Source organism: Pelodiscus sinensis, chromosome 4 (genome assembly GCF_052426305.1).
Source record: "Pelodiscus sinensis isolate ZL-2025 chromosome 4, ASM5242630v1, whole genome shotgun sequence".
Classification (NCBI taxonomy): domain Eukaryota; kingdom Metazoa; phylum Chordata; order Testudines; family Trionychidae; genus Pelodiscus; species Pelodiscus sinensis.
The window spans coordinates 48129495-48155398 of record NC_143055.1 but is presented as its reverse complement, the minus strand read 5'-3'; the positions used below and the strand labels follow the sequence as shown (position 1 = coordinate 48155398).

The following is a 25904-nucleotide window of genomic DNA, read 5'->3' as shown; positions in this document are numbered from 1 at the left end:
TAGGTTGGGGAGGACACTGACCCATGGAGAAATCAGTCAGGAGTTGGAGACACACAAGTGAGAAGAAAAAAAACTCCACCTCATTGACATGCTGCCAACTGAGAAGCAGAGAAAAAGACACTTTCCTCATTCCCTGTCCACACCACCCCCAAGCCTAGGTGGGCTCAGGCTAGTAGATTTTTGGGGCCCTCTTAGACTCTGGGATGGGGCCAAAATGAGGGTTTTTTTTCCAGGAAGTGGAGTTGGGGTGTGAGGTCTGGGCAGGTGGGAAGGTGCAGAAATGGGCTGGGGGATGGAGGGAGTGGAGTGGAAATGGGAGGGCAATTGCAGGGGTGGGGTTGGGGGATCTGGGCAGTAGGAGGGTGCAGGAGTAAGCAGTGGGTGTGGGGTCTGGATTAATGTCAGAAAGTAGCTACTATGCTCACACAAACACACATTCACGTAGATACAGCAAGAAGGTGACAAAAATGGTCTTGGAGACAGGGTTTTACTCGCTAGGACAGGAATGTCATGTTGGGCAGAAGACCTGATCCGGATGGATAGGTACGTTCAGTGACCCAACCTGAGAACCACCTTATCTCCTTTGCGATGTTCTGCAAGTGAGTTTGCCATAACTACTTGGAGTGTGTGTTTCCCTCACAACAACAAACCCAATATCTTTCTGCTTTGGTCTTATAAGCAATTACCTACACCGAGAAACTGGAGTCTGGCTTAGCCGATAGGGAGCTACCGCTTCTGCTTGCTGCTCATTGCAAGTGCACAAGGCAGAGAGCGAGTTCCCCTCTCTTCACATCATGCCCCTTATATTGCCTTTGATTGCTAGATGACAATCTAAATTTTTCCTGCCTTTTTGCACTCTCTTCCTGCCTTGCCTTATAGGGGGAAAGAAGAAGTGCCTCCAACATGGAAGACGTGTTGTTGTTACCACAAACCAACATGGCTACATTTAATAAAAATTACTTCTAGTACAACATACCTATTCTCTCAGAATTTGATAGGGTGGTATTTAACACCTTCACCAAATTACAATGCCTGCAGTAGCATGCTGGGCCCAGCCTTGCAGGATAGCTCTCATAATGAGATAATGATATATGAAGGCAAAGAGCAATAGGTCTTGACCAGGGGAATACAGCGGCATTGGCCACTTCCTTTTCAGTCCATGTTAAAATGTGTAGGGTGGGAGCCAGGAGACAATGATAATTTCTAATCTCAGCTCGGCAGGCCTACCAATAGGGGTGGAGAGCAAAAGGAGCAATTGCCTTGGGGCCCAGGGGCTCCCTGCTGCTGCTATGGAGCTCAGTAGAATTACACCAAGAAATGGATTGTCTCACTCTAAATTGACTTATCCCTTTTTATTACAATGTAGTGCCTTATCTTACCTTTAGCTATAAACATGTTACTAGCCTGTTTACATTGCTACAATTTAGAATTTTATTGTGCATAAAATGACTGATGTGCAAAGCACACTTGTGTATCCACATTATTGTTGTGTGCATAATCTATGTAATTCTGCGATTTCTTTATCAGCAAGTTATATCTGACTCATAAAATAACTGTAACTCTGCATCCACATTTTATGAATTCATTTTGCTGGGTAGTAAAGAAAGCTGAGCCAATCATTCACATCAAATAACCTGTTCAACAAATGTAGACTTTCTTTCTGCTTATTGAATGTTTACAAACAAATTGTTATAATTAGAAACTTACCCTCTGTGGTGTTTGTGAACTGATCACTGATATTCAATGTCCAAAATTAAAGTTGTATTGACTAATTGTTCCTTGCTTTACCATGTGGGATTATTGGTTGCTTATATCACACGAGACTATTTGTTTTCTGATTGGATGAGTTTAATTTTTATGATGGGGAGGGTGCTGTGACTCTCTCATTGTTTGTCCATAGTGGGAAAAGGTATGTTTTCTTTTCAGATATTAGGTAACATATGGTAAAATCTTAGTGAAGACAAGCAATTCATAGCTTCCATGATAGCTGAACATTTGGGAAAAGTCTAGCGCATACCTGTGCTTAATAATGCACATAGAAACTACAATACTGCATATAGAAACTGCCTTGACTTCACTGAGATTTCATCCTGTGTTAGTTGCCATGAAATGTGGTATACCAATGAAGGCAAAGCCCCACAGGGAAGAGATTAATGGCATTCAGTCATTTTAGAAGATTTTAAACTTTTCTGAGACATGCAAGATTTTCTGGAAGCATTCAACAAGGAGTGAACATCAACCTTTCCCTTTGGAATGAAGAACTGATCCGGCCTTCCTCGCAATCTTAGGTCCAGAGATTGGACAGAATGCCTGCCACTACCCTCCCCAAGAGCCCATCAGAGACGTTCTAACTATTCAGGCCTGATCTACACTATGAAGAGAGGCCGTTGTGATATATGGAGGATCCCTAAAGAGCCAGATGAGATCACTCAGTTAGGGTGCATTGCAAGAAATAGGACAGCCAATCCTCAAAGCTAAAGGTTATTCCAATATTTATAGTCACTAAATAAACTTGGAAATAGTGACCGTAATATAATAAAATTTAACATCCCTGTGATGGGAAAAACACTTTAGGAGCCCAACTTTGTGTCATTTAATTTCAGAAAGGGGAACTACACAAAAATGAGGAAGTTAGTTAAGCAGAAATTAAAAGGTACTTGACAAAAGTAAAAGAAGCAGTAACAGATAAAGACATCTTTTAAAAAGTCGAAGTTAAATCCTAGTGAGGAAAATAGAAAGGAGCATAACCTTTGTCAAATTAAGTGTAAAAATATAATAAGAAAAGTAACAAAGATGCTTGAAGAACAGCTAGACAAAACCTCAAAAAGTAATAGCAAAATGTTTTTAAGTACATATGAAGCAGAAAGCCTGCTAAACAACCAATGGGGCCCTTGGACCACCAAGATGCTAAGGGAGCACTCAAAGACGATAAAGTCATTGCGGAGAAGCTAAATGAATTCTTTGCTTCGGTCTTCACGGCTGAGGATATTGGGGAAATTCTCAAACTTGAACCATTCTTTTTAGGTGACAAATCTGAGGAATTATCCCAAATTGAGGTATCATTAGAGGAGGTTTTGGAACAAATTGATAAGCTTAACAGTTACAAGTCACCGGGACCAGATGGCATTCACTCAAGAGTTCGGAAATAACTCAAAATTGCGGAATTATTAACTGTGGTTTGTAACCTATACTTTAAATCAACTTATGTACATAATGACTGGAAGATAGCTAACATGATGCCAACATTTAAAAAGGGCTCTAGAAGTGATCCTGGCAATTACAGACCAATAAGTCTAATGTCAGTTGAAACTATACTAAAGAATAAAATTGTCAAACACTTTGCTGAACATAATTTGTTGGGGAAAAGTCAACATGGGAAATCATGCCTTATTAATCTACTAGAGTTCTTTGAGGGGGTCAACAAACATATGGATAAGGGGGATCCAATGGATATAGTATAGTTAGATTTCTAGAAAGCCTTTGAAAAGGTCCCTCACCAAAGGCTCTTAAGTAAAGTAAGTTGTCATGGGATAAGAGGGAAGGTCCTCTCATGGACTGATAACTGGTTAAAAGACATGAAACAAAGGGTAGGAATAAATGGTGAGTTTTCAGAATGGAGAGCAGTAACTAATGGAGTCCCCCAAGGGTCTGTCCTGGGACCAATCCTATTCAACTTATTTATAAATGATCTAGAGAAAGGGGTAAACAGTGAGGTGGCAAAATTTGCAGATGATACCAAACTGCTTAAGATAGTTGAGACCAAATCAGACTGTGAAGAGTAGCAGTCAAAAAAGCAAACTGAATATTAGGAATCATTTAAAAAGGGATAGAGAATAAGACAGAGAAAACATATTGCCTCTGTATAAAACCATGGTACTCCCGTATCTTGAATATTGCGTATAGGTATGGTTGCCTCATCTCAAAAAAGATATCTTGGCATTGTAAAAGGTTCAGAAAAGAGCAACAAAAATTATTAGGGTGTTAAGACACAGTTGGCAAAATCAAAATGGAGTCAGGGTTTTGGAAAGGGAATTCAAAATGGAACCCGTCATGAGTGACAGAGATTTTGCCACCAAAAACACTTTTGCACACAGCACCTGGCTGTGTCATGACACCAATTGTGTGCACACGGCATGGAAACCTGCACAAGGCACATAGACTTTGCACACGTCACTCTACTTTTCTGGATAATACTATTGCTATTACTTTTCTTGGGACTCCAGCTGTTTTCCCACCTTTTGAATTCATAAATAAACTGATTCCTGAGAGGATTGGGTTGGCAGTTCTTCATCACACCGTGAAAGAGAATCACTTGCTGTACCTGGGAGCCATGGCAAAGACTGGGACCATCTCAAGTTACAGACAGACCTCATCCCACTGCCACCATCAGGGTGCTTGGACCCACCTTTGTGGCAACTGCCCAACACAGTGAGTCCATAGCTACTTGTGCCCCATATCACCGGACATCGACCACACAAAGCGAAGCCTGTGTTCTGTGGTGAAGGCCCTCTGCTGTGCTGGAACAGCTTCGCAAAAAGCTGCTTGGTGATCTCAGCTTTGTTTCCCATCGCGAAGGCGGGGATTAAACAAAGGACAGAAATGTTTGTATATTTTGCCAACTCCCTGCTCTAACACCGCAGAGATTTATATGCCTAAGAACTCCTCAGAATTCCTCCCCTACGGCTGTCTATAGCCACAGGGTACAAAGTCCTGAGCACCTGTTCCTGTTCCATCAGACCTTTGACTGAGTACAGTATTCCACTGTTAGCATATGGTTTTCTCTTTGCTATCTCCTGTTATATCAGAGGGAGAGGGGTTGGAGTTGTTCAGTACTGATTCATTGTTATTGACTGTAGTGTTTTACCTGTTGTGTTTTACAATATATTTTGTTAAATTTGAAAGTGAGTCTGTGTTTACTGGAATCCATAAAATCCACTGGTGATTAAAAACGGCAGGTTCCATGGCGAATCCTCTTCTGGGACAAAGGTATTATACCACCATTTACTGAATTCTATTTTGTTAGTGTGCCTTTGCTAACGAGGGGTTTGGAATGGGTTCCATATGAAGAAAAATTAAAAAGACATGAAATTATGTCACACGTACACAAAGGGAAATGTCTGCTTAGGAAGGAATAGTGCACAAAGGGATTTAGGGATCATATATGGACCACAAGCTAAATATGTGTCAAAAGGTTCTCTGCCATTAGGATACTAGGCTAAGGATTTCACAAGGGATCTTTAGGTGATAAATGTACTACATAAAGCTATCTAGAAAGAGTCAAAAGTCTGAAGTCAGTGGAGTTCAGAAGGAGTATGTGCCTTTGGTCTACCCTAACTGGTTAAGAAAGGTGAAGGGCAGTGGGCCTCCCCTGCAGATTAAGAACCACCAAAAGATATATCAAGCTGACAGATCTTTTCCCCAGCAAAGAAGAAAACTGGGGCTAGTATGTGTTGAGGTAACCAAAAATGTTTCTGTAAGCTTTGAATGATTCACTGAATTTGATATACACTGTGGCAGGATATTTTTGATAATGTCTATCTACAGTACAAGAAAAGCATGAGCAATAGTTATAACAATTAATGACGCATATTTAGCACTTATATAGTGCTTTTATCCATAATGTATGGTTCTCAGGCTTGAGTAGGTGCCAGCATGTCATAACATAACTTTATTGCCAACATGGATGAAAAAACATGATTCCAGACTTATGTTTGGAAACTGAGTTATGGCTTTGCTTTCAAGAGCATAAATGTTCTCAAGAGTATATTTAATGTACAATTATAATATTAATACAAGGAGTCTCCAATCATTGCAGTAATTTAAAAGTGAGGATTGTTACAGAATATAGACTGTACAGACTACAGAGTAAATAGCTAGTAAAATGCTCAGATCATCAATTCAGTGTTGTTTAGATGGCTTTTAATATGGAGATATGCCTATCTCATAGAACTGGAAGGGACCTCAAGATTTCATTGAGTCCAGTCCCATGCCCTCACGGCAGAACTATAAACTTGAAAGGTTGGTCTGAGTTTTTAAGAACTAAATAAAGATATGGTACATGTAATTTCTTATCAGCTTTTTAGTACAAAAGAACAAGTTTATATTTAAGCTTTGCTGGATTCCTGGTCTAAATCAGATTGGGTCATTGATTGCCACTAATGCTTTAGAGTTGGTACACAAAGTTTTATAAAGATGAAGTTATATTGGGTATAAGGTACTATATCAGAATAGCTTCTTTGCATCATGAAATCAGAATAAGCTATTCTGTCATAAGCACTTATCTACTATAGTAGATATCTACTATTTGGAACTCAGCTTATCACTTTACCAATGCTGGCATGAATAAAGATTTAGGTAAACATAAGGCATCATATGTCAAACTAATCATGTCAGTGCCCACACTACAGCCCTGCTCCCATTGATATAAGTGTCCTTCTACTCTGACATAACTCTGACTTCCATGAAAGGCACAGAGCTATCTTACTGTAGTTAGGGTGATACCATGCCCATGCAGATGCTGCATTACTTACATTGATTTTTGGCTGTTATTCTTGCTCATTTCACAGGTCTGTGCAGGAGCCATGGAACTGACAAGAAATATTGTTAGGTACTCCTGACTCACAATTTGAGCTGTCACCCTGGTGTAGGTGAGGGCTCCAGCCAAGGACATCCCTAGAACAGTGTAGGGCTAGGGCAGCAGTGACAAATTTGTCACTTCCAGGACCGCTGTGTCAACTAATTGCACTGGCCTGCTAAATCCCCCAAAGTGAAGGGCCCAGTGTGGTTGCCCCAATTGACCATATCCTAGGAGTGGCTTTGGCTCCAGCACATTTGCTTCCTAGATTCCTGGCTCTCTGCCAGGCTCCTTACTCTGAGTTAGGCTACCATCCAAGTTCCCACCTGTGTCCATGTTCCCAGCTCCTCATTAGAAGCCTAGCAGCTGCCTAGGCTCTGGGCATGGTGTTTCTCACCCAGAGCCCAACAGGAAGGCTTGGATCCCAGCAAGGAGCTGTGTATGAAGTTGAGAGCCCCATTTCACGCTCTCCCACTCAAGTCAGTGGAAGCACTTCTGGTGAGGAAGTGCACCACGGAGAGGAGGGTAGTGTGGACATGAACTACTGCAATAATTATTGCAGTGGCTGTAAATTGAATTAACATAGGTTGATTTAAGGGTGTACTGTAGATGACACACTCTGTGAGTTCATGTATTGTCTCTCTATTCCCCCAGGTTTTCTTTTTCTCCCCAAATTGTCTTTTCTTCATCTTGTACCTTCATTTTACAATTTTTAATCACTTGCAGTTTTGTTTTGTAGAATACTCCCTCTGCTATTCTGTTTTATTGCATGTGAGACTGTAGTACAAGCCGATGAAATCTGCCTCATTTCCAGTTATGTACAATGCATTTTTGAGACAAGGTTACAATGGAAAATGACTGGAGGAGAAGGGGATGGAATTACTAGTGAAGATTTAAAAATCTTATCAGTCTATCTACACATTTGCTGTTGTGTACATTCAATTATACCATCAAGTACTATTTACGATACACTTTAAAATTAAATGTATATGTTTTTCAGGAGTCATTATATTCTGTTTCGGAAACTGATAATATAGCAAGAATAGCAAATGTACGCTCCGAAACCTACAGATTTATTACTATAAAAGATATCTGACATGCATAGAAACTTTTCCTTGGAAAAAACAAACTCTATATTAGGCCATCCTAGCCCGATAGCAGTCATTTTGGCTGTCTTGGAGGTTACTGGACTCATTGTCTCTGTCTACACAAGTGAAGTATGGCATCCTCCATCTTCTCCCCCAAACATTACTGTAATACATGAAACAACCACACAAAATGGTTCTAGCAGTGTAAGGGTACCTATGCCACCATTTGGAGTAAATATGCTTCAAACAGAGCTAACCATCATTTGGTCTTCCATAATACCAAACTGTTGTACCACTTTTCCCAAGTCCTCATGAGTCTGACATTTTAGTATCCAATCTCTTAAACCCTCTCACAGGATCTTAAATTTAAGGAAGAGCTGCCCCATTGGCTTCAATGAATTAGTCTCATATGTTTATTCATAGGCTTAACATTAAGTAAGAGTTTCAGTATTTTGTTGGAATGGGTTTTAATTATTTATATTATACATGCAGAGTAAGTTTTTTAATTTGTTTAAATATTCTTTGCACTTCCAGAGCACCTTTCACTCAGGGACTTGAAAGGGTTTTACTGATTGTAATTATTGTGGCAGTTCAGTACACCAAACCCTAGGCTGCCATTAGCATATTATGTGTACCTCAGCAGCAGTTACTGTAAAGGCCTTCAATAGTTGGGCCTTTTTAGACACTAGTCTAGTATGTTTCAATAACTACTCACACACAGCTAAGGAAAAGGGTATTTTACTAGAGCTGGAAGGAAAAGGAAAGGCTGCAAATACCCTAGATATAGAGGCTTACACAGTAAAGATTCAAAGGGGTAGCCGTGTTAGTCTGAATCTGCAAAAGCGGTGAGGAGTCCTGTGGCACCTTATAGACTAACTGAAGTGTTGGAGCATAAGCTTTCGTGGGCAAAGACCCACTTCGTCAGATGCATGTAGTGGAAATTTCCAGAGGCAGGTATAAATATGCAGGCCAGAATCAGAAGAGAAATATGCAGCCCAGCAGAAGAGTCTGTTCTATCTCAGGGACTCTCTTTTTGCCCCGCCAACCCCACTAACATGATACAGTTCTGCGGTGATCTGGAAGCCCACTTTCGCCGTCTCCGTCAAAAGGAATATTTCCAACACAACACTGAACAGTGCACTGACACACAGATACCTTCCCACCAACAGCACAAGAAGAAGAACTCCACACGGACTCCTCCTGAGGGCCGAAATGACAGTCTGGACCTCTACAGAGAATGCTTCTGCCGACGTGCACAGGCAGAAATTGTAAGAAAAATAGCATCACTTGCCTGGTAACCTCAGTCGTGCAGAACGCAATGCCATCCACAGCCTCCGGAACAACTCTGACATTATAATCAAAGAGGCTGACAAAGGAGGTGCTGTTCTCATCATGAACAGGCCTGACTACCTAAAGGAGGCTGCCAGACAACTCTCCAATACCAAATTCTACAGGCCTCTTTCCTCAGATCCCACTAAGGAATACACTAAGAAACTGCACCATCTGCTCAGGACACTCCCTACACAAGCACAGGAACAAATCGACACACCCTTAGAGTCCTGACCAAGGTTGTTCTATCTATTACCCAAGATCCACAAACCTGGAAATCACGGATGCCCCATCATCTCGGGCATTGGCACTCTCACTGAAGGACTGTCTGGCTATGTGGACTCTCTACTCAGACCCTACGCCACCAGCACTCCCAGTTACCTCCGTGACACTACGGATTTCCTGAGAAAACTACAATGCATTGGTGATCTTCCAGAAAACACCATCCTAGCCACCATGGATGTAGAGGCTCTCTACACAAACATCCCACATGCAGATGGAGTACAAGCTGTCAGAAACAGCATCCCTGATGATGCCACAGCACAACTGGTGGCTGAACTCTGAATTTATCCTCACACACAACTATTTCAGATTTGGTGACAATATATACCTCCAGACCAGTGGCACTGCTATGGGCACCCGCATGGCCCCACAATACGCCAACATTTTTATGGCTGACCTGGAACAATGCTTCCTCAGCTCTCGTCCACTTACGCCCCTTCTCTACCTACGCTACATCGATGACATCTTCATCATCTGGACCCATGAGAAGGAGACTCTGGAAGAATTTCACCACGATTTCAACAGCTTCCACCCCACCATCAACCTCAGCATGGACCAGTCTACACGGGAGGTCCATTTCCTGGAAACCATGGTGCAAATAAGTGACGGTCACATCAATACCACCCTATACCGAAAGCCTACCGACCGCTATGCTTACCTGCATGCCTCCAGCTTCCATCCCGGACACACCACACGATCCATTGTTTACAGCCAAGCACTGAGGTACAACCGCATATGCTCCAACCCCTCAGACAGAGACCTACACCTACAAGATATTCAATAAGCATTCTGTAAACTACGATACCCACACGAGGAAGTGAGGAGATAGATTGACAGAGCCAGACGTGTACCCAGAAGCCTCCTGCTACGGGATAAGCCCAAGAAAGAAACCAACAGAACACCACTGGCCTTCACCTACAGTCCTCAGCTAAAACCTCTCCAATGCATCATTTGTGATCTACAACTCATCCTGGACAATGATCCCTTGCTTTCACAGGCGTTGGGAGGCAGGCCAGTCCTTGCCCACAGACAACCCGCCAACCTGAAGCATATTCTCACCAGCAACTACACACCGCACCACAATAACTCTAACTCAGGAACTAATCCATGCAACAAACCTCGGTGCCAACTCTGCCCAAATATATACACCGGCAACACCATCACAGGACCTAACCAGATCAGCCATACTGTCACTGGTTCATTCTCCTGCACAGCTACTAACGTAATATATGCCATCATATGCCAGCAATGCCCACTGCTATATACATCGGCCAAACTGGACAGTCCCTATGTAAAAGAATCAATGGACACAAATCAGATATTAGGAAAGGCAACATACAAAAACCTGTAGTGGAACACTTCAATCTCCCTGGACACACAATTGCAGATCTAAAAGTAGCCATCCTGCAGCAAAAAAACTTCAGGACCATACTTCAAAGAGAAACTGCTGAGCTACAGTTCATCTTCAAGTTTGATACAATCAGCTCTGGATTAAACAAAGACTGTGAATGGCTTGCTAACTACAAAAGCAGCTCCTCCTCTCTTGGAATTCACACCTCCAGATCAGCTACTAGAAGTGGGCCTTATATTCCCTGATTGGATCCACCTTGTCATCTCCAGCCTGATTCTGGCCTGCATATTTATACCTGCCTCTGGAAATTTCCACTACATGCATCTGACAAAACGGGTCTTTGCCCACAAAAGCTTATGCTCTAACACTTCAGTTAGTCTATAAGGTGCCACAGGACTCCTGCCACTTTTACAGTAAAGCAGTGGTCCCCAACCTTTTGGGGCTGCCGGGTACCTGGGGGCAGGGCCGCTCACACGCCGGGCACCCGGGGGGCGGGGCCACACATGCGCCTGGGGGAGGGGCTGCACACGCATCTGGGGGAGGGGCCACCCATACGCTGTATTCCGGGAGCTGGCGCCACCCATGCGCTACACTCCCGGGGCTGGTGCTACAACTGCTGCACGCCCAAGGGTGGTACCGCCCATACACCGCACACCCAGGGCCGGAACAGCCCATGTCCCGTGCCCCCGGAGGCGGGGGCGGGGCCGCCACCGTCCATGCACTGTGTGCCCGGAGCCGGCGCCTGTGCCACGTGCCCAGAAGCCGGTAGCACCTATGTGCAGCGCGCCTGGTGGCGGGGCTGCCCATTTGCTGTGTGCCCAGGGGTGGGTCCAGCCCTGATCACTCGGTGGGCGTACAGAAATGTTGCCCGCGTGCACCGCATTGGGGACCTCTGCAGTAAAGAGTTCAAAGTAACAGCAATTCTTAGTTGAGTCCCAAAGTAAGGGCTCTTCAGGCCCCAGACTGTCCTCTCCAGTCCTGTTTCTGTGCAAACAGGAGCCTGCACAGATCCCCACCAGTCTCTCTCACTAGGGCCTTTTGCACCGTCTCCCCGTGCAAAGTCCGATGCAGATCTGCAGCCAGCATTTACGTCCGATCTTCTCAGCCTCTTCCAGACCTATTCCGCCCACTGGGGGCTCCTCTCCAGCTCCCTGCTGCCTGAGCGGCAACGCCCACCAGGACTGGCTTTAGGCCGATTCGCCTGATTACTCTGAATCGGGCCCCGTGCCGAAAAGGGCCCCGCACCCTAAAGCAAGAGGGCCCTACGCCCTAAAGCTGGAAGTGTGCTGGCGTGCCAGGCGCACTGCAGGAGGGGGCATGGGCCCCAGAGGAGCACGGCGGCTTCTGTGGGTCACAGGGATTTCTCTGCGCTGCGGGAGGGGGAGTCGGCCCCTGGGTAGTTTGGTGGGAAGGCAGGAGATTTAAAGGGGGGGCTGTGACTGGTTTTGTGTGCTATGGTTCTTTTGGGGGGGGGGGTCAACAAAAAATCCTGGCTGCTGGGGCCCCATTGAAACGGTTCGAATTGGGCCCTGCACTTCCTAAAGCCCGCTCTGGTGCCCACCGCAGAGTCCCCAGTCCAGTCTGGCTGCCTCCTTGGCACTGGCTAGAGAAGCCTAACAGGCACTATCGCGCCCTGCCCAAAATATAACGTGACCCCCACTATGAAGCTGTAAACGCCCCCCGAGAACAGGGGTGGGGAGCGCAGCGCAGGGAGGTAAAATCCCGCTTAATCAACTAGCTAAACACTGTAATTAACCAGATAACCGCTTACGCGGCGCGGCTGGGCGGGAGCTGCTCGGCCCGGCCCTCGCGGCGAGGCGAACCGGTTAGCCCGTCACTCCCCAACTCGCTAGCGCAGCAGCGCCACTAAGGCCACCGCTCTGCACGCGCTGGCCAGACAGCACCGGACACAGCGCGCCCAGTAGCGCCCCCAGCGGCTGCGTCTCACCCCTCCCCGCCCGCAGGCCGCTGCGCCCAGACACACTCCACCCCCTTCACTGCTCCTGCGCACCCCCGCCCAGACTCCGCCCCGCTGAGTCCCGTCGGTGCTGCGCATGCGCTCTACAGCTCGCCCAAGCCCGGCTACTAGGGTCTCTCACTGCACGTCCGGAGCGGGCTGGAGCGTTGGGGTCACGCGCTCTCGCTCGCCTCGCCCTCGACTCGGCGCAGGCGCGAAGCAACGATGCTGCTGCTGCTGGAGAAGCTCCCGGCTGATCAGATCCTGAAGGTGAGACCGGACCGGCCTCTTTCCCGCGCCCTGCCTGACCCCTCCCCCGCCGCAGGGCGGGCGGGCTGCGATCTGTGGCGCCGGGGTCCCGGCCGCCCTCAGCCCCGCCCCGGCTCGCAGCGCCCAGGCTGAGCCCTGGCCTGGCGCCCCCCCGCCCGCCCCGGGGCGCGCCTCACAGCCCCATGCAGCGCGTCAGCGGTCTCGGCGCCGCAGCCCGCTAGGGGCCGTCTCCGGCCTGGTCCCGGGTGGGGCGGCCAGCCGCCGGGCTGTAGGGCAGCACCAGGCAGGCGCCCCGAATTGCTCAGCGCGCCAGGGTGACAGGAGCCGCCCTGCCCGCCTCGGGTGCGCCCAGCCCGGCTCCGAGGCCCGACCTGGCGCTACAGCTGTGACACTGTCGCGTCTAGTGCGGGGCGCTGCTGCATGTCACCCCATCGCCCCGCACCTGTCTGCAATGGACTCCCCAAACCAGCACACGTGGCGGTTCTAGGGTTTTAGTGAGCTCTAAGGACAGGATTTCTTTAGTCAGTATTTTCAGTAGGTTAGGCATAGATACTTGTTGTCTATGAAGGGAAGGCCGTTCAGGACAACGGACCCTTACCATGTCGCCGCGGAGGTTTCCTTTTTTTCTACCCACTCAAAATGGGTTAAGCACCCAGTGGAAATTTAGAGGACCCGTTTCCGTATGGATCAGGATTCTCTCTGCTTACTATAATGTATGATCGGGTTTTAACTTTTTAGAAGTACTGAGACAAATATCTTTAATTGTGAGGAAAGGGTATTGGTATGCATGTCTTTAAATGTAAGTTTGAGTGAGGCTGTATCAATCAAACCCTAATAAAATGAGCTGGGCAAATCTTTCTCCTGTTGAACCCTTCTATTCAACTTGTTGGTTCTTATGTAGGAGCTGATATAGTAGGTCAGACCAAAGGTCAATATAGGCCAGTATTCTGTCTTCTGACATTTACGGGGTGCCCTAAAGAGAGAATGAACAGAACAAGTAATGAGAGGGGTAGCCGAGTTAGTTTAGTTTTTCTAGTTACAGACTAACTAAAAACTAAACAAACAAAAAAAAAACAACCCAACCAAACAATGGAGGTGCTAATTGTTCTTATCAGCTTCTTAACTACTTGAACCATCTACTCACTGTCACTCTATTTTTTTTTCTTCCCTTCCTCTTTCCTCCCCCCCCCCTCCTCTTTTGCCCTACCCCCTTTCCTTATTTATTCCTGGCTCTGGATTTGTAATACTCCAGTCACCTGAAGAAGTGGGTTGTGCCCACAAAAGCTCATGATACCATCCACATGTTTTGTTAGTCTTTAAGGTGCTACTAGACTTCATTGTTTTTGTTTTTTAAGAAGAAGTAAACATGAGTTATCCATTCCTGGTTGCCCATTCCCAGATTCTGGCATACAGAGGCAGGAGACATGATTCCTGGCTATCCTAGCCAATAGCCTTGCTGGTCCTATCTGCCATGAACTTATCTAGTTCTTTTTTGATACTGTTATAGTCTCGGCCTTTCCAACATCCTCTGGCAAAAAGTTCCACAGCTTGACAGCATGTTTTGTGAAAAAATCCTTCCTTTTGTTTGTTTAAAACCTATTGCCTATTAATTTCAATTTGGTGACCCCTAGTTCTTGAGTTATGAGGAGTAAATAACACTTCCTTATTTACTTTCTCCACACCGATCATGATTTGATAGACCTCATCATATTTCCTTTTAATTATCTCTTTACCAAGTTGAGAAGTCCTAGTCTTATTAATCTTTCCTTATATAGAAGCCGTTCCATCCCCCAATCATTTTTGTTGATCTTCTCTTAACCTCATCCAATTCTATTACATCTTTAAGATGAGGTAACTACATCTTTGCATAGTATTTAAGATGTGGGCATACTATGGAATTACATATAGGCAATATTTTCTGTCCTCTTATCTATCCCTTTCTTAATGATTCTCAATATTCTGTTCTCTTCTTTTGACTGCCACTGCACACTGAATGGATGTCTTCAGAGAATTATTCATAATGACAGTATCTTTCTTCAGTGTTAACAGCTATGTCTAATGGACAAAACACTGTCCAGACACATACATGTTTGGCAATTTTATATTTAATAAGAGAAATATCTTTATTAGAAGACTAGTGAAAATATTCTTGAACTTTTCTACGAGTACAAATAAAGCATTTGAGAGATTCTTCCTCACAACTGCCAAGTATTTAATTTGCTTTTGTGTTATGACTTTCCTCCCTGATGATTTGTATTGACTATTTGTATCGACTATATGATTAGTTGAAAAGCGCTGCTGTGGAGAGCCACAGCGGAGGTAGCTTCAGGAGCTGGCTCCAGCGCCACCCATGCTGCTGCTCTGCATTTTAAACGTAGTAAGAACCAGTGGGCTCTTACTGGGTTTAAAATGGAGAGGTGCAGTGATCATTGCAACCTGGAAGGCTCTTGTATATTTCAAAAACAGAAGCGCTGACATTGGGAACCGATGCCGGGGTGGGGACTGAATCAGTGCCCGCTCATGCCATTTCCCCACTGTTCCTCTGCCTTCCCTGCCCTTAAAGCCAGTTTCCCCCAGCACTGGCTCCTGCTTCTTCCTCCACCTTTTGCTACCTCTCTCTGATAGAGGCAGCAAGGGGTAAAGGAAGTGACTAGTCGCTAACATCCCTAGTCACAGCAGCTCTGATTATTGTTGATTTTTGTTTAAATGAAGTATTAGTGAGTCCTTTTTAGCCACAAAGTAAACGTTTGCTGCATTGAACTTTGAGAATAGAGAAACTAGGGGAGAGTTTCTGAATGCAAGTGGCTGGTGAGTTGGGTAATGGAGAATTGTGGTAGCCGTTAATAAATGAGTAACAACATCTCATATTTATGTTATACTTCTGATTTTGAAGATTTCAGAGTACTTCAGAGAGATCATTATATCTTACTCAGGTGAAACTCAGTGATAGTTTAATACAGGCAGTCCCCGGGTTACGTACAAGATAGGGACTGTAGGTTTGTTCGTAAGTTGAATCTGTATGTAAGTCGGAACTGGCGTCCAGATTCAGCCGCTGCTGAAACTCATCAGTTTCAACAGTGGCTGAATCTGGACACCAGTTCTGACTTACATACAGATTCAACTTAAGAACCCCAGGCATCCCCAAGTCAGCTGCTGCTGAAACTGATCAGCGGCTGATTCCAGGAAGCCGGGGGCAGGGGCTTCCTGGAGTCAGCCACTGGTCAGTTTCAGCAGCGGCTGACTTGGGGATGCCTGGGACAGAGCAGCTGGGGTGCTGCCGGGTTGGTCCAGCACGGGGGCAGCGGGACAGCCCAGACGTGCCGTGGCTGTCCTGCTGTCCTCGGGCTCGGTGGCTTTGCTCTGCTTTGCTCCCCGTCCCCCTGGTCTGCAGAAGGAGAGCAAAGCCGCGGAGCACGCGGGCAGTGGACAGCCTTGTCCGCTGCCTGTGTGTTCCGCCGCTTTGCTTCCTCTCCCTGGTCTGCTGGAGACCAGGGAGAGGGAGGGCCCCGTTCGTAACTGCGGATCCGACGTAAGTCAGATCCGCGTAACTCGGGGACTGCCTGTAGTACATAACAGAAGATGGGAAATGAAGAAAAAAAATCTAGATAGAGGCTTGATGCATAATTCATGGTAATTAAACGTAACTCCTCATGAAAAGCATTGTGTGAATGTTTAAGGATCACCTTTAGTCAGGATCTCTTAATTTTTTAATTTGTAACATTTTTTCAAAATATGATCCTTCTGGCTTTACATTATGCCTTTACACCAGAGTGGGATGGCTTTCATTCAGTATCCAGCTGCTGAGGCATCAGTAATACCTGAAATGTCTACTGAAGCTTTCTTCTTGTGCGAGACCATAAAAGCTGTGGTTTTCTTTTCCCCCCAGTTCCTTCATCAGGTAGTAGATGGTATATGTGGCCGTGCATATTCTCGATATCAAGATTATGGCAATGTTTGGAATTTGACAGAATGGATGGAGGTTTTAGAAGAATCAACATCATACTTCAAAACTACAGTTGGAAAAAATCTGTCAGAAGAAGAGGTGGGACTATCATTGACTAGATTTGAGACTCTGTTATCAAGTCTAGTGCTATTGCCGTTCTATCTTGAAATATATATTTTAAGTAGGGGTTCATATGATAACTATAGGATCTGGGTAGTAATAGAATAGGCCAGATCTATCAGAAAGAGACAGTAAGGGGGGGAGCAGTAGCCAGTGCTGGAGCGGGGGAGCTGGCTTAGAAGCCGGTTCCCCCCAGCACCATCTCCACGGGGGACAGTGGAGGTAGAGGCACAGTGGAAACCGCGTGGGAGGGGACTAAAGCAGTCTCTGCTTGCACTGCTTCTGCTGTGATTCTGCTTTTGAAATGTTCCATGTGGGGCTTCTGCTTTTGAACTTTAGCAAGAACGCAGGAGGGCTCTTGCTGCAGTTCAAAGGCAGAGGTGTTTTTTAGAATAATCTAATAGTTAATGGAAATCCCATTGACTAGTCAGTTAACATCCCTAATTCTATTGAGAGGCTGAGCAGAAATGAGGTGGAGGTATTGATATTGTGAAAGACCTAGTGTACCTAACTTTGAGGAAAAGTTGTAGGCTCTCATAAATACAGTTAAGTATTTAATAATTTCATTTTATAGATAGCAGGGAGGAAGCAACCAGAATGCTAGCTCAAAAGTGTATGGGGGTAGCTGAGTGACAGATAAACAGTATGTCCTTTCCAACTAGCACTGGGAGAGTTACCTTTTTTAAGGGTACCTCAATAGATTCTGACTGGAGCTTTTCTTTTAAGAAGTGCATCTTAACTACTAAATCATATCCTCTTGAGAGACCATTCTTTAGTCTGTGTTTGAATACAATATCACTCATGTACAGGGCTTGACACGTGGCGGTGAAAACCACTCACTAGTCCCGTACTACGCATGCGCAAGAGCCACATTGCACATGCACGCACCGCGAATGAATGGGGCGTGCGGCTGAAATCTACTCTCCACAGGCGAGTAGATTGTATAGTTTGTCGAATCCTGCTCATGTATAATCTACAGTTGTGATGCTAGTACACAAAGAGATAAACATGACTAGTTCGTTTACATACCATACAGACACAAATGGGGAAAATCTGTGGGGAAAAAGGCATTAATGGGGAAACTTCCTTGAACTCTTCAAGCCTCAAGAGCAGGGGTTGGCAAGCTTTTCAAGCCAGAGCCAAACTACATAAATTCAGAATGAAGAGCTGTGTAAGAATGCCCATTTGCATTCAACCTAATATTATTAATAATTGACATGATTAATATATGAAACATTGTTCTCACAGACTTATTTAATGGGACTTCTGCTGCTGCATCTTTTTGCACATTTCTTTGAAGTTTACATCATAACTGGTCAAATTTAGGTTTATGCATGCATTCAAGCTACATGAGTTTTACATGTATTTAAAAATTGGAATTCATTTTTCATTTTAATTTAAAAAGTTGCATGTATTTTGGGAATGACAAGAGCCATATTTGGCTTGAGAGACATAGGTTGCAGATTCCTGCTCAAGAGTATTCAACTTAATCATTATTAGCAACAGTGAATAAACACTTGACACATTTCTCTAGTATATAAACAAGGCTTTCTAGTGAATAAAAATGCCAGTGTTTCTGAGGGTGCTTTGGTAGTTGCTTATCTTCATGGTCTGCCATTGTGACCCAGTGGCAAGGGCATAAACTGAAAGTAACTCCAGGTAGCAGTTACTGTTTTGGCTTTTTACCCAATACATCTATTTTCTATTGTAAATATAACCTTTTTTGCTTCTTAATTAAAACTCTTTTTACTGATATTTGAAGGCTGTTCAGCAGTTGAATGAATTGAGCTCAAGCTATCAGGAAGCAATCATGAAATGCTTGAAAGGCAGAAAGGAAGAAATCAGGCATGCACTGATAGAAAGCGTAAATGCAATCTCCTCTGCTCAGCTACAGGATTTTGACTGGCAGTTAAAGGTGAGACTTATCTGTGTTCCTTACGCTCTGGAACTTAAAAGGCTACATACACAGCCTCTGGTAAGCTGCCTCATTCAGAGGAAAGGTTAGACTTGTCTGGATACCAGAAATCCAGAGTAGAAGAATAGCTGGGAAGACCTACAGCTCATGAAAATGAGCTCATGTTTGCCATTACTACCATCTCTTGAATATTTTAAAGATTTTGATTCTCCTTACATATTGAATTTGCAACTGTTCATCAAAATTGAGTCCAGCCCTGGGAAATTTGGATAGAAGAATCCTTTACTTAGAATAAAATAAAGTAATGCTACATGAATACCAGATGGAATTCTGACTCGTAAAAAAAAATCCACTAGATCAGGAGTGGGTAACCTTATTTGCATTGGGGGCTGCTGAACCTTAGACAAATCAGGGCCAGATCTGGCCCCTGGGCTTTAGCTTCCCCATCCCTGCACTAGATGTACATACCTTTAAGGGATAGATTGAAATAAGTTGAATTTAGTTTTATTTTATTAATAAGAACAGTGTTTCTAAAAGTTAGAAGAATATTTGTATAAATATATTAAGTGCCCAGAAGTGCATGACAGATAGATATAATATTGATAACATGTATGTTTATCTGTCCTTGTTAAATAAGCTTTTTGTCTTGACTAGCACTGTAGAAACTTTGTGCTGAAAATGTTTTTGAACCCAGTCAGCTTCTAACTGGACCAGGATTTACTGAAGCTGATAGTGCTTCAGATGAGACTACTTGTTAAGTATCTATCTCACCGATTCAATTTACTGCTGACAGGACTGTAAACCAGACCTATAAAAACACTCACTTGATGCCTGCAATTTCTTATTACTTTCTCTTTACTGAGGTTTTTTTCTTTTTTCCTTTTTCTTCTCTTTTTTTAAATTCAGGTTAATTCATTCTGAATAAAATATACTATCTGAACTAATTTAAAGCTATTTCCTTCTCTGTGAATCACTTTTTTGCTTTATCCTTATTCTTATTAATCACCTATGCAATTTATTAAAATCAGGAAACGCTGCTGTTATAGAAAAAGTTGCCTTCCCATAGTTGTACATAACCAAAGCCAAGTCACAGACTCTTTGTATTTGGTATATGGGAATACTACCAAGCAAATGGAAAAGTGTATTCAGTGTTTACTATCTAGTGTAAAACATGCATGCACCACTCCATATCCAGCAATTTAATGGATTAAAGCTCTGTACTGTATTTAGTTGCAAAATTGTCAATAAACTTTCTATTACATTTTTTAAAAAATAACTTGTACTAGAGCTGATTAAATAGTAGAAGAACATTGATACACCATTTTACCAATATTTGTAAAATTGTATACTTGTTAAATTGTATTTGATCAGTTGCAGTGTTTTATTGGAAACTCCAAAAAACACTAAAAAATGGCCATACTGGGTCTAGGGATGTTAGTAACTAATCAACTAGTTGACTAACTGATAAGCAGGAGCTTATTGATTAGCACTATCCATTAATTATCCCCCCCCCCCAGCTGCCACTCTGCATCATACAGCCAAGAGAAGCCAGCTTGCGAAGGTGCTGAGTTGGTGGTACTTCCACGCATTTCTTTTCAATGAGGATAGCACACACAGACACCAGCTGCTGCTCTGCCTTGCACAGCCTAGGGAAGCTGTGCACGAAGGCGATGAGTTGGTCCCTGCTCCATGTGTTTCTTTTCATTCAGCCTGGTCTGTGTGTGTGTGTGGGGGGGGGGGGGGGGGTAATGAATTAAAAGAAACACATGGAGCAGGGACCAACTTACTGCCTTTGTGCATGGCTTCCCTAGGGTGTGCAGTGCAGAGCAGCAGCTGGGGAGGTTATGCTGTGAACTGGCACTAGCCAGACAGAGCGCTGCTACTGCCTTCTCTTATAGACTAATTGACTAGTCGATAGACAATCTGTTGACTAATCGATTAGGAAAGTAATTGCATTTTAGCATCCATAACTGGGTTAGACTAGTTGTTTGTCTAGCCCAGTGTCCTGTTTCCCGACACTGTCCAATGCCAGGTGCCTCAGGGAATGATCAGAACAGGTAGTCATAAAGTGATCCATCCCCTGTTGTCCACTCCCAGCTTCTGGCAAGCTGGCTAGGGACTCTTCAGGGTGCATGGTTTTGAATCCCTGCCTATCCTGCCATTGATGTCTATCCTCCAAGAACTTACCTAGTTATCACCCTGGCTTTCACAATATCCTCTGGGAAAGAGTTCCACAGGTTAATTGTTTGTTTGTTTTTTAAATTTGCTGCCTACTAATTTTATTTCATGACCCATAATATTATGAGGTGTAAATAACACTTCCTTATTTACTTTTTCCACATCAGCTTTGATTTTATAGATTTTCTCTTATTTGAAACAAAAGAAAGGACTAACAAGATGGTTTATTAGGTGATGAACTTTCGTGGGCCAGACCTACTTCCTCAGATCAAATTCTGGAAGAGAATTGGCATGACTGACATTGGCATGTCAGTTTTATAATGTGTTCACTTTTTTTTTCATTTTTTTTTCATTGTATTCCTTTGGTATATATGGTCATGCCAATTCTCTTCCAGAATTTGATCTGAGGAAGTGGGTCTGCTTTAAAAGTTTTTGTGATTGCAAAGTTCATGCAATATAAGTTTCGAGGATTGATTTTTCAAAACACATGGTTCAGTGCTGTTACCTATAACAAAAAATGCTAGCAGCTTGTCATCTTTGAACAATATTGCATTAACAAACTGTTGTGCAATGGAGGAGAAAATAATTGTTTGCTAAAGAAACAGAATGAAAGTTTTAGACTTCAAAAAGGATGGGTATAATTAACAAGAAAAAGTACTTAACATTTATCCTGATAGTGCCATTTCAAGATAAAATGTAGATGTGGTGGCATGGTGGATATATAACATTTAATGACTCTACTTTAAATGATTTTTAATTTATCATCTTGTACAGCTTGCTCTCTCCAGTGATAAGATCTCCATGTTGCAAATGCCACTTCTTAACCTTGATCTGGATGTGAAAGAAAATGGTGAAATTAAGCCAGTCTCTATAGAAATGAATAAGGAGGAACTGCAGAACCTAATAAATGCACTGGAAGTAGCTAATAAGGTATTTCTTACTGGCTTTTTATTACATCTTTTCATAATTAGGTACTAATTCATTTTTAGTACTAAAATCATTTTTACACTACAGTTTTCCTGTTCTTTAGTGTTTTGCCAACACCATATAGGAAATGACGTGGTAGTGGAATATGCTTCTGTGTAACTAGCGGTTATTACTATGTCTGTTTGTTTATCTTTAACAGGCTTAATTTCTCTGGTAGTTTTATAAAAATCATATTTCCTTTAATAAACAGTTTACATCTTTTTGTCACGAGCACTAGATGACTTGGATCAAACTTTCTTCCTCTGCTACTCTACCCCTACTTTGAGCTCTTTGGCCTGGGCCCAAAATTTTGTACGCTCCTTTTATATTGTTTCGTTTCATAGTGTTTGATTACCATCGTTACCTGTCTGGTTCTGTATAGCAAGACTGAATCCTTGATGTTGCTACCTAGCAAAATGTTCTTGATGCTGTGTGTTAGAGCAAGTTCCTTGGCAAATGTACCCACTCTTTCCACAGAGGCAGGAATGCCACTAGCACAATAGACACTTGAGGGTAAGAACATAAGAAGCGGTCATTTAAGGTATCAAGAAATTTTATCTCTGCATCCTGTCCTGAGGTGAGGTGTACCCAGTCAATATGGAGATAGTTAAAATCCCGCAGTATTATCCAGTTTTTTTTAATTCGATAGCCTCTCTAATCTCCCTTAGCATTTCATAGTCACTATCACTGTCCTGGTCAGGTGGTCGATAATATATCCCTACTGCTATGTTCTTCTTATCGGAGTATGGAATTATCATAGAGATTCTATGGAACATTTTGGCTCATTTAAGATTTTTTTTTTAAAGGATCAAAATGTCTTAAAAGTTGTCGAGAGCAGAATAAAATATGAAAGGAACAATGATTTAGCTGAGAGCCACATACAGAATGATCTGAAAATAGAACTTTCTCCTGACCATCACAAAACATCAGTGACTAGAAACCAACTGATACATTCCATGAGTTAATCTAGATCAAGCAATCCAATTCTTGTGGGCTAATAGAACAGATAGAAAGGGTACTGTACACTGAGAATGGCAATGTCTGACAATGAAAAATTTAATTTGAATGGAGAGGAAATACCCTGGAATGGTTCCAAATTGGACAATGGAAAGAGTAGAAAATAAGGGGAAGAAAGTAATTTAAATATGCTTTGAGTGGCAAGATGATAGGGAAAGGGGTGATATTGTCTGACTTGTACAATTGTTGATGCTACCATGTGCATTTGGAGGCATTTTCAACCAAATTGCAGCATTTATTTAAGGTAGAGTGATTTGTTAGCACTGTTGAGTTAGTCTGTAACTGGAAAAACATAAACAACAAATAGTCACCTTAAAGACCTAGCAAGACCGTAGACTAGCAAAAGACTATTGTGAGCTTTTTTGGGCACAAGCCACTTCTTCAGATGAATGGGCCAGTTTTTAAATAAATAGGGGGTGAGAGAGGGGGAGGGAATAGAAATAAAAAGGGAGGGAGGAATAGTCCGTTAGTCTCCATGCTACATGAAGCAGATAGAGAAGTTGCAAATTGTTCTTAAGTACCCATTTGTGGTTTTTTTATATTGTTACGATGTGGTGGGCCATCCAGCCAATGTCTTTATTCATACCTTTGTGATCAAACCTATAAATGAAATTAAGTTCCAAGTCTTCCCTGTGTATTCTTTCCAGTAACCATGCTGCACACCTCCATCATAATCATCCAGGAACCCACCCCTGCAATAAGTCCTGATGCCAACTCTGTCCACACATCTGTACAAGCGATATCACAGGACCTAACCACATGAATCACCACATCAGAGGCTCATTTAACAGCAAATCCACTAATGTGATCTATGCCATCAAATACCAGCAGTTCCCCTCTGCCATGTATATTGGCCAAACTGGACAGTCGCTATGGGAAAGAATTAATGGACACCGATCAGATATCTGAAAAGTTAACACACAGAAATCAGCTGGGGAAAATGTTATCTTGCCCGGGCTCTCATTAATGGATCTCCAAATCACTGTGTTGTTTCAGGCCAATTCCACAAGCCGAAACACAGGGAAGCCTTGGATTTTAACTTCATTTACAGGTTTGATTCCTATCACAAAGGTATGAATAAGGACATTGGCAGTATGGCCCTCTACATTCCACATCTTAGTGATATAAAAATCCAAATAATGGGTACTTAAGAACAGTTTGCAACTTCTTCATCAGCTTCATGTAGCACGGAGACTATTTCTTTCCCTTTTTTCCCTTCTCTTCCCACCCCTATTTTTTGAAACTGGACCTTTGATAATTCCATTCATTTGAAGAAGTGTGTTGTACCCACAAAAGGTCATGGTACCATCTACATGTTTTCTTAGTCTTTAAAGTGCTCCAAGACTATTTGTTGTTTAAGTACTTCCATTTATGTCCTGTGGTGGCATTTTTGTGGTCTTAGGGGTAGTTTTATGGCTACCTATAGGAACTGCTCCTTCTTGGTGCAGAGCAGGCTCCTAAGCGGTTGGCAGCAGTTCCTGTGGGGCCTTTTCAGAGCTGATAATAGGGGCACTTTGAGGCCTCTGGGCACCCCACAAATTAAGTGAAAGGAACAGCTGCTCTTCACAATCTGGACTACCCAGCCAGGGCTCCTTTAGACCAGGCTCCAGCAGCTTGGTCTTCTTTCTTCTTAGGGATGTAGGGGAAGATAAGATAAAGGATGGGGATGGCAGGCTCTCATACTTGCAATCAAGTACCAGCAGGTTTCTCACTCTGCACAGCAGACATTGGGCACCATTCATAGAGTGAGTCACTTCTCTGAGAGCCTGCAAAGACTGTAAGGTATTGTCTAGGCTTCTCGAGCCTGTGACTCTGGCCCTGATTGTAACTGAGCCTCATCCTTCTTTCATTTTCTTTCTGAAGGTCATTTTGCAACTGAAATGAGAAGATTTTGATTATCAGTGACACTTGTTGGTGATGGTTCCATGAAAGACTGCAAAGAGAATGGAGATGTACTCTATAAAGTGGAAGAGTAATGATGCTCTTAAGTACTGAGTTAAGCAACACTGATGCAGACTAGAAGATCTATCACCAACTTGGGTGGGGGAAGAAAACCTGCTGTCCACTAGACTGCAAACACAGTTGCCTTATAGAAAATGCTGATGGTTGTATAAGCCTATGAAAGACTGCAGCAGCATTATGGAAAAATTAAGTGCTACTTTTGGAGAAGAGATTTTGAAGATGTACATAAAATTGTTTTTCTTCAGAATAAGAAATCTTGCCTCTACAATAACTTATTTCATCGTCGTATGAGTTGTCGTCCTGGGAAGGATAAGCATATCAGTGTCCCATAACATAAATATTTGATACTTTTGATTAGCAAAGTAATAAACAGTCGATGCTTTACGTGGTTAATGGCTTTGAAACATTGTGGTTTTTACTCATGAAATCTTATATCCAAATCTATAAGTCTTTAAGGCGCCACGGGATTCCTTGTTGTTTTCTTAGAGACCAACATGGCTACCCCGTGAGACATAAAAATCGTTAAACATTCAGAACCTTCCTACCTGTGTCTTGAGGGTTTCTCAAAATTGTCTTGAATCTGCTCTGCAAACTGGACTAGTGTCAAATTCTGAGTAAGAAACACTTGGCTTTTAACTGACAAGCGTGGCACTAAATAAATAAATGAAAGCAAGTGGTGGCCTTGTGGAACATTAGGTCAGCTATTTCCAAAGAGTATCTAGGAATATAAATGCTATACATAGGGATCAAAATAGTGCTCCCAACCCAACATAGTGTTTTTCTGCATAGAGAATGAGAGAATATCTTACTGCCTCTATATAAATCCCTGGTGCACCCCCACCTTGAATAGTGTATGCAGATCTGGTTGCCTCATTTAAAAAAAAATATTGGCATTGGAAAAAGTTCAGACAAGGCCACAAATGATTAGGGCTATGGAACAACTGCCATACGA

The 25904-nt window shown here is 43.2% G+C and overlaps 1 protein-coding gene across 2 annotated transcripts; it reads left to right on the top strand.

The window, feature by feature from the left end:
• Positions 1–12679: 12679 nt before the first annotated feature.
• COMMD8 (COMM domain containing 8) lies at positions 12680–25345 on the top strand. Of its 2 annotated transcripts, XR_012904305.2 has the most exons (6): positions 12680–12851; positions 16738–16893; positions 18677–18829; positions 21782–21937; positions 23638–24061; positions 24854–25345. XR_012904305.2 is itself a non-coding variant. In XM_006111929.5 (5 exons), exons 1-5 carry the CDS (start codon positions 12807–12809, stop codon positions 24872–24874), a joined length of 531 nt encoding a protein of 176 aa, XP_006111991.3. In that variant the 5' UTR covers positions 12681–12806; the 3' UTR covers positions 24875–25345. The 2 variants fall into 2 exon arrangements, 1 of the variants encoding a protein (XP_006111991.3); XM_006111929.5 differs by lacking the exon at positions 23638–24061 and having other exon boundaries at positions 12681–12851.
• Positions 25346–25904: the final 559 nt, after the last annotated feature.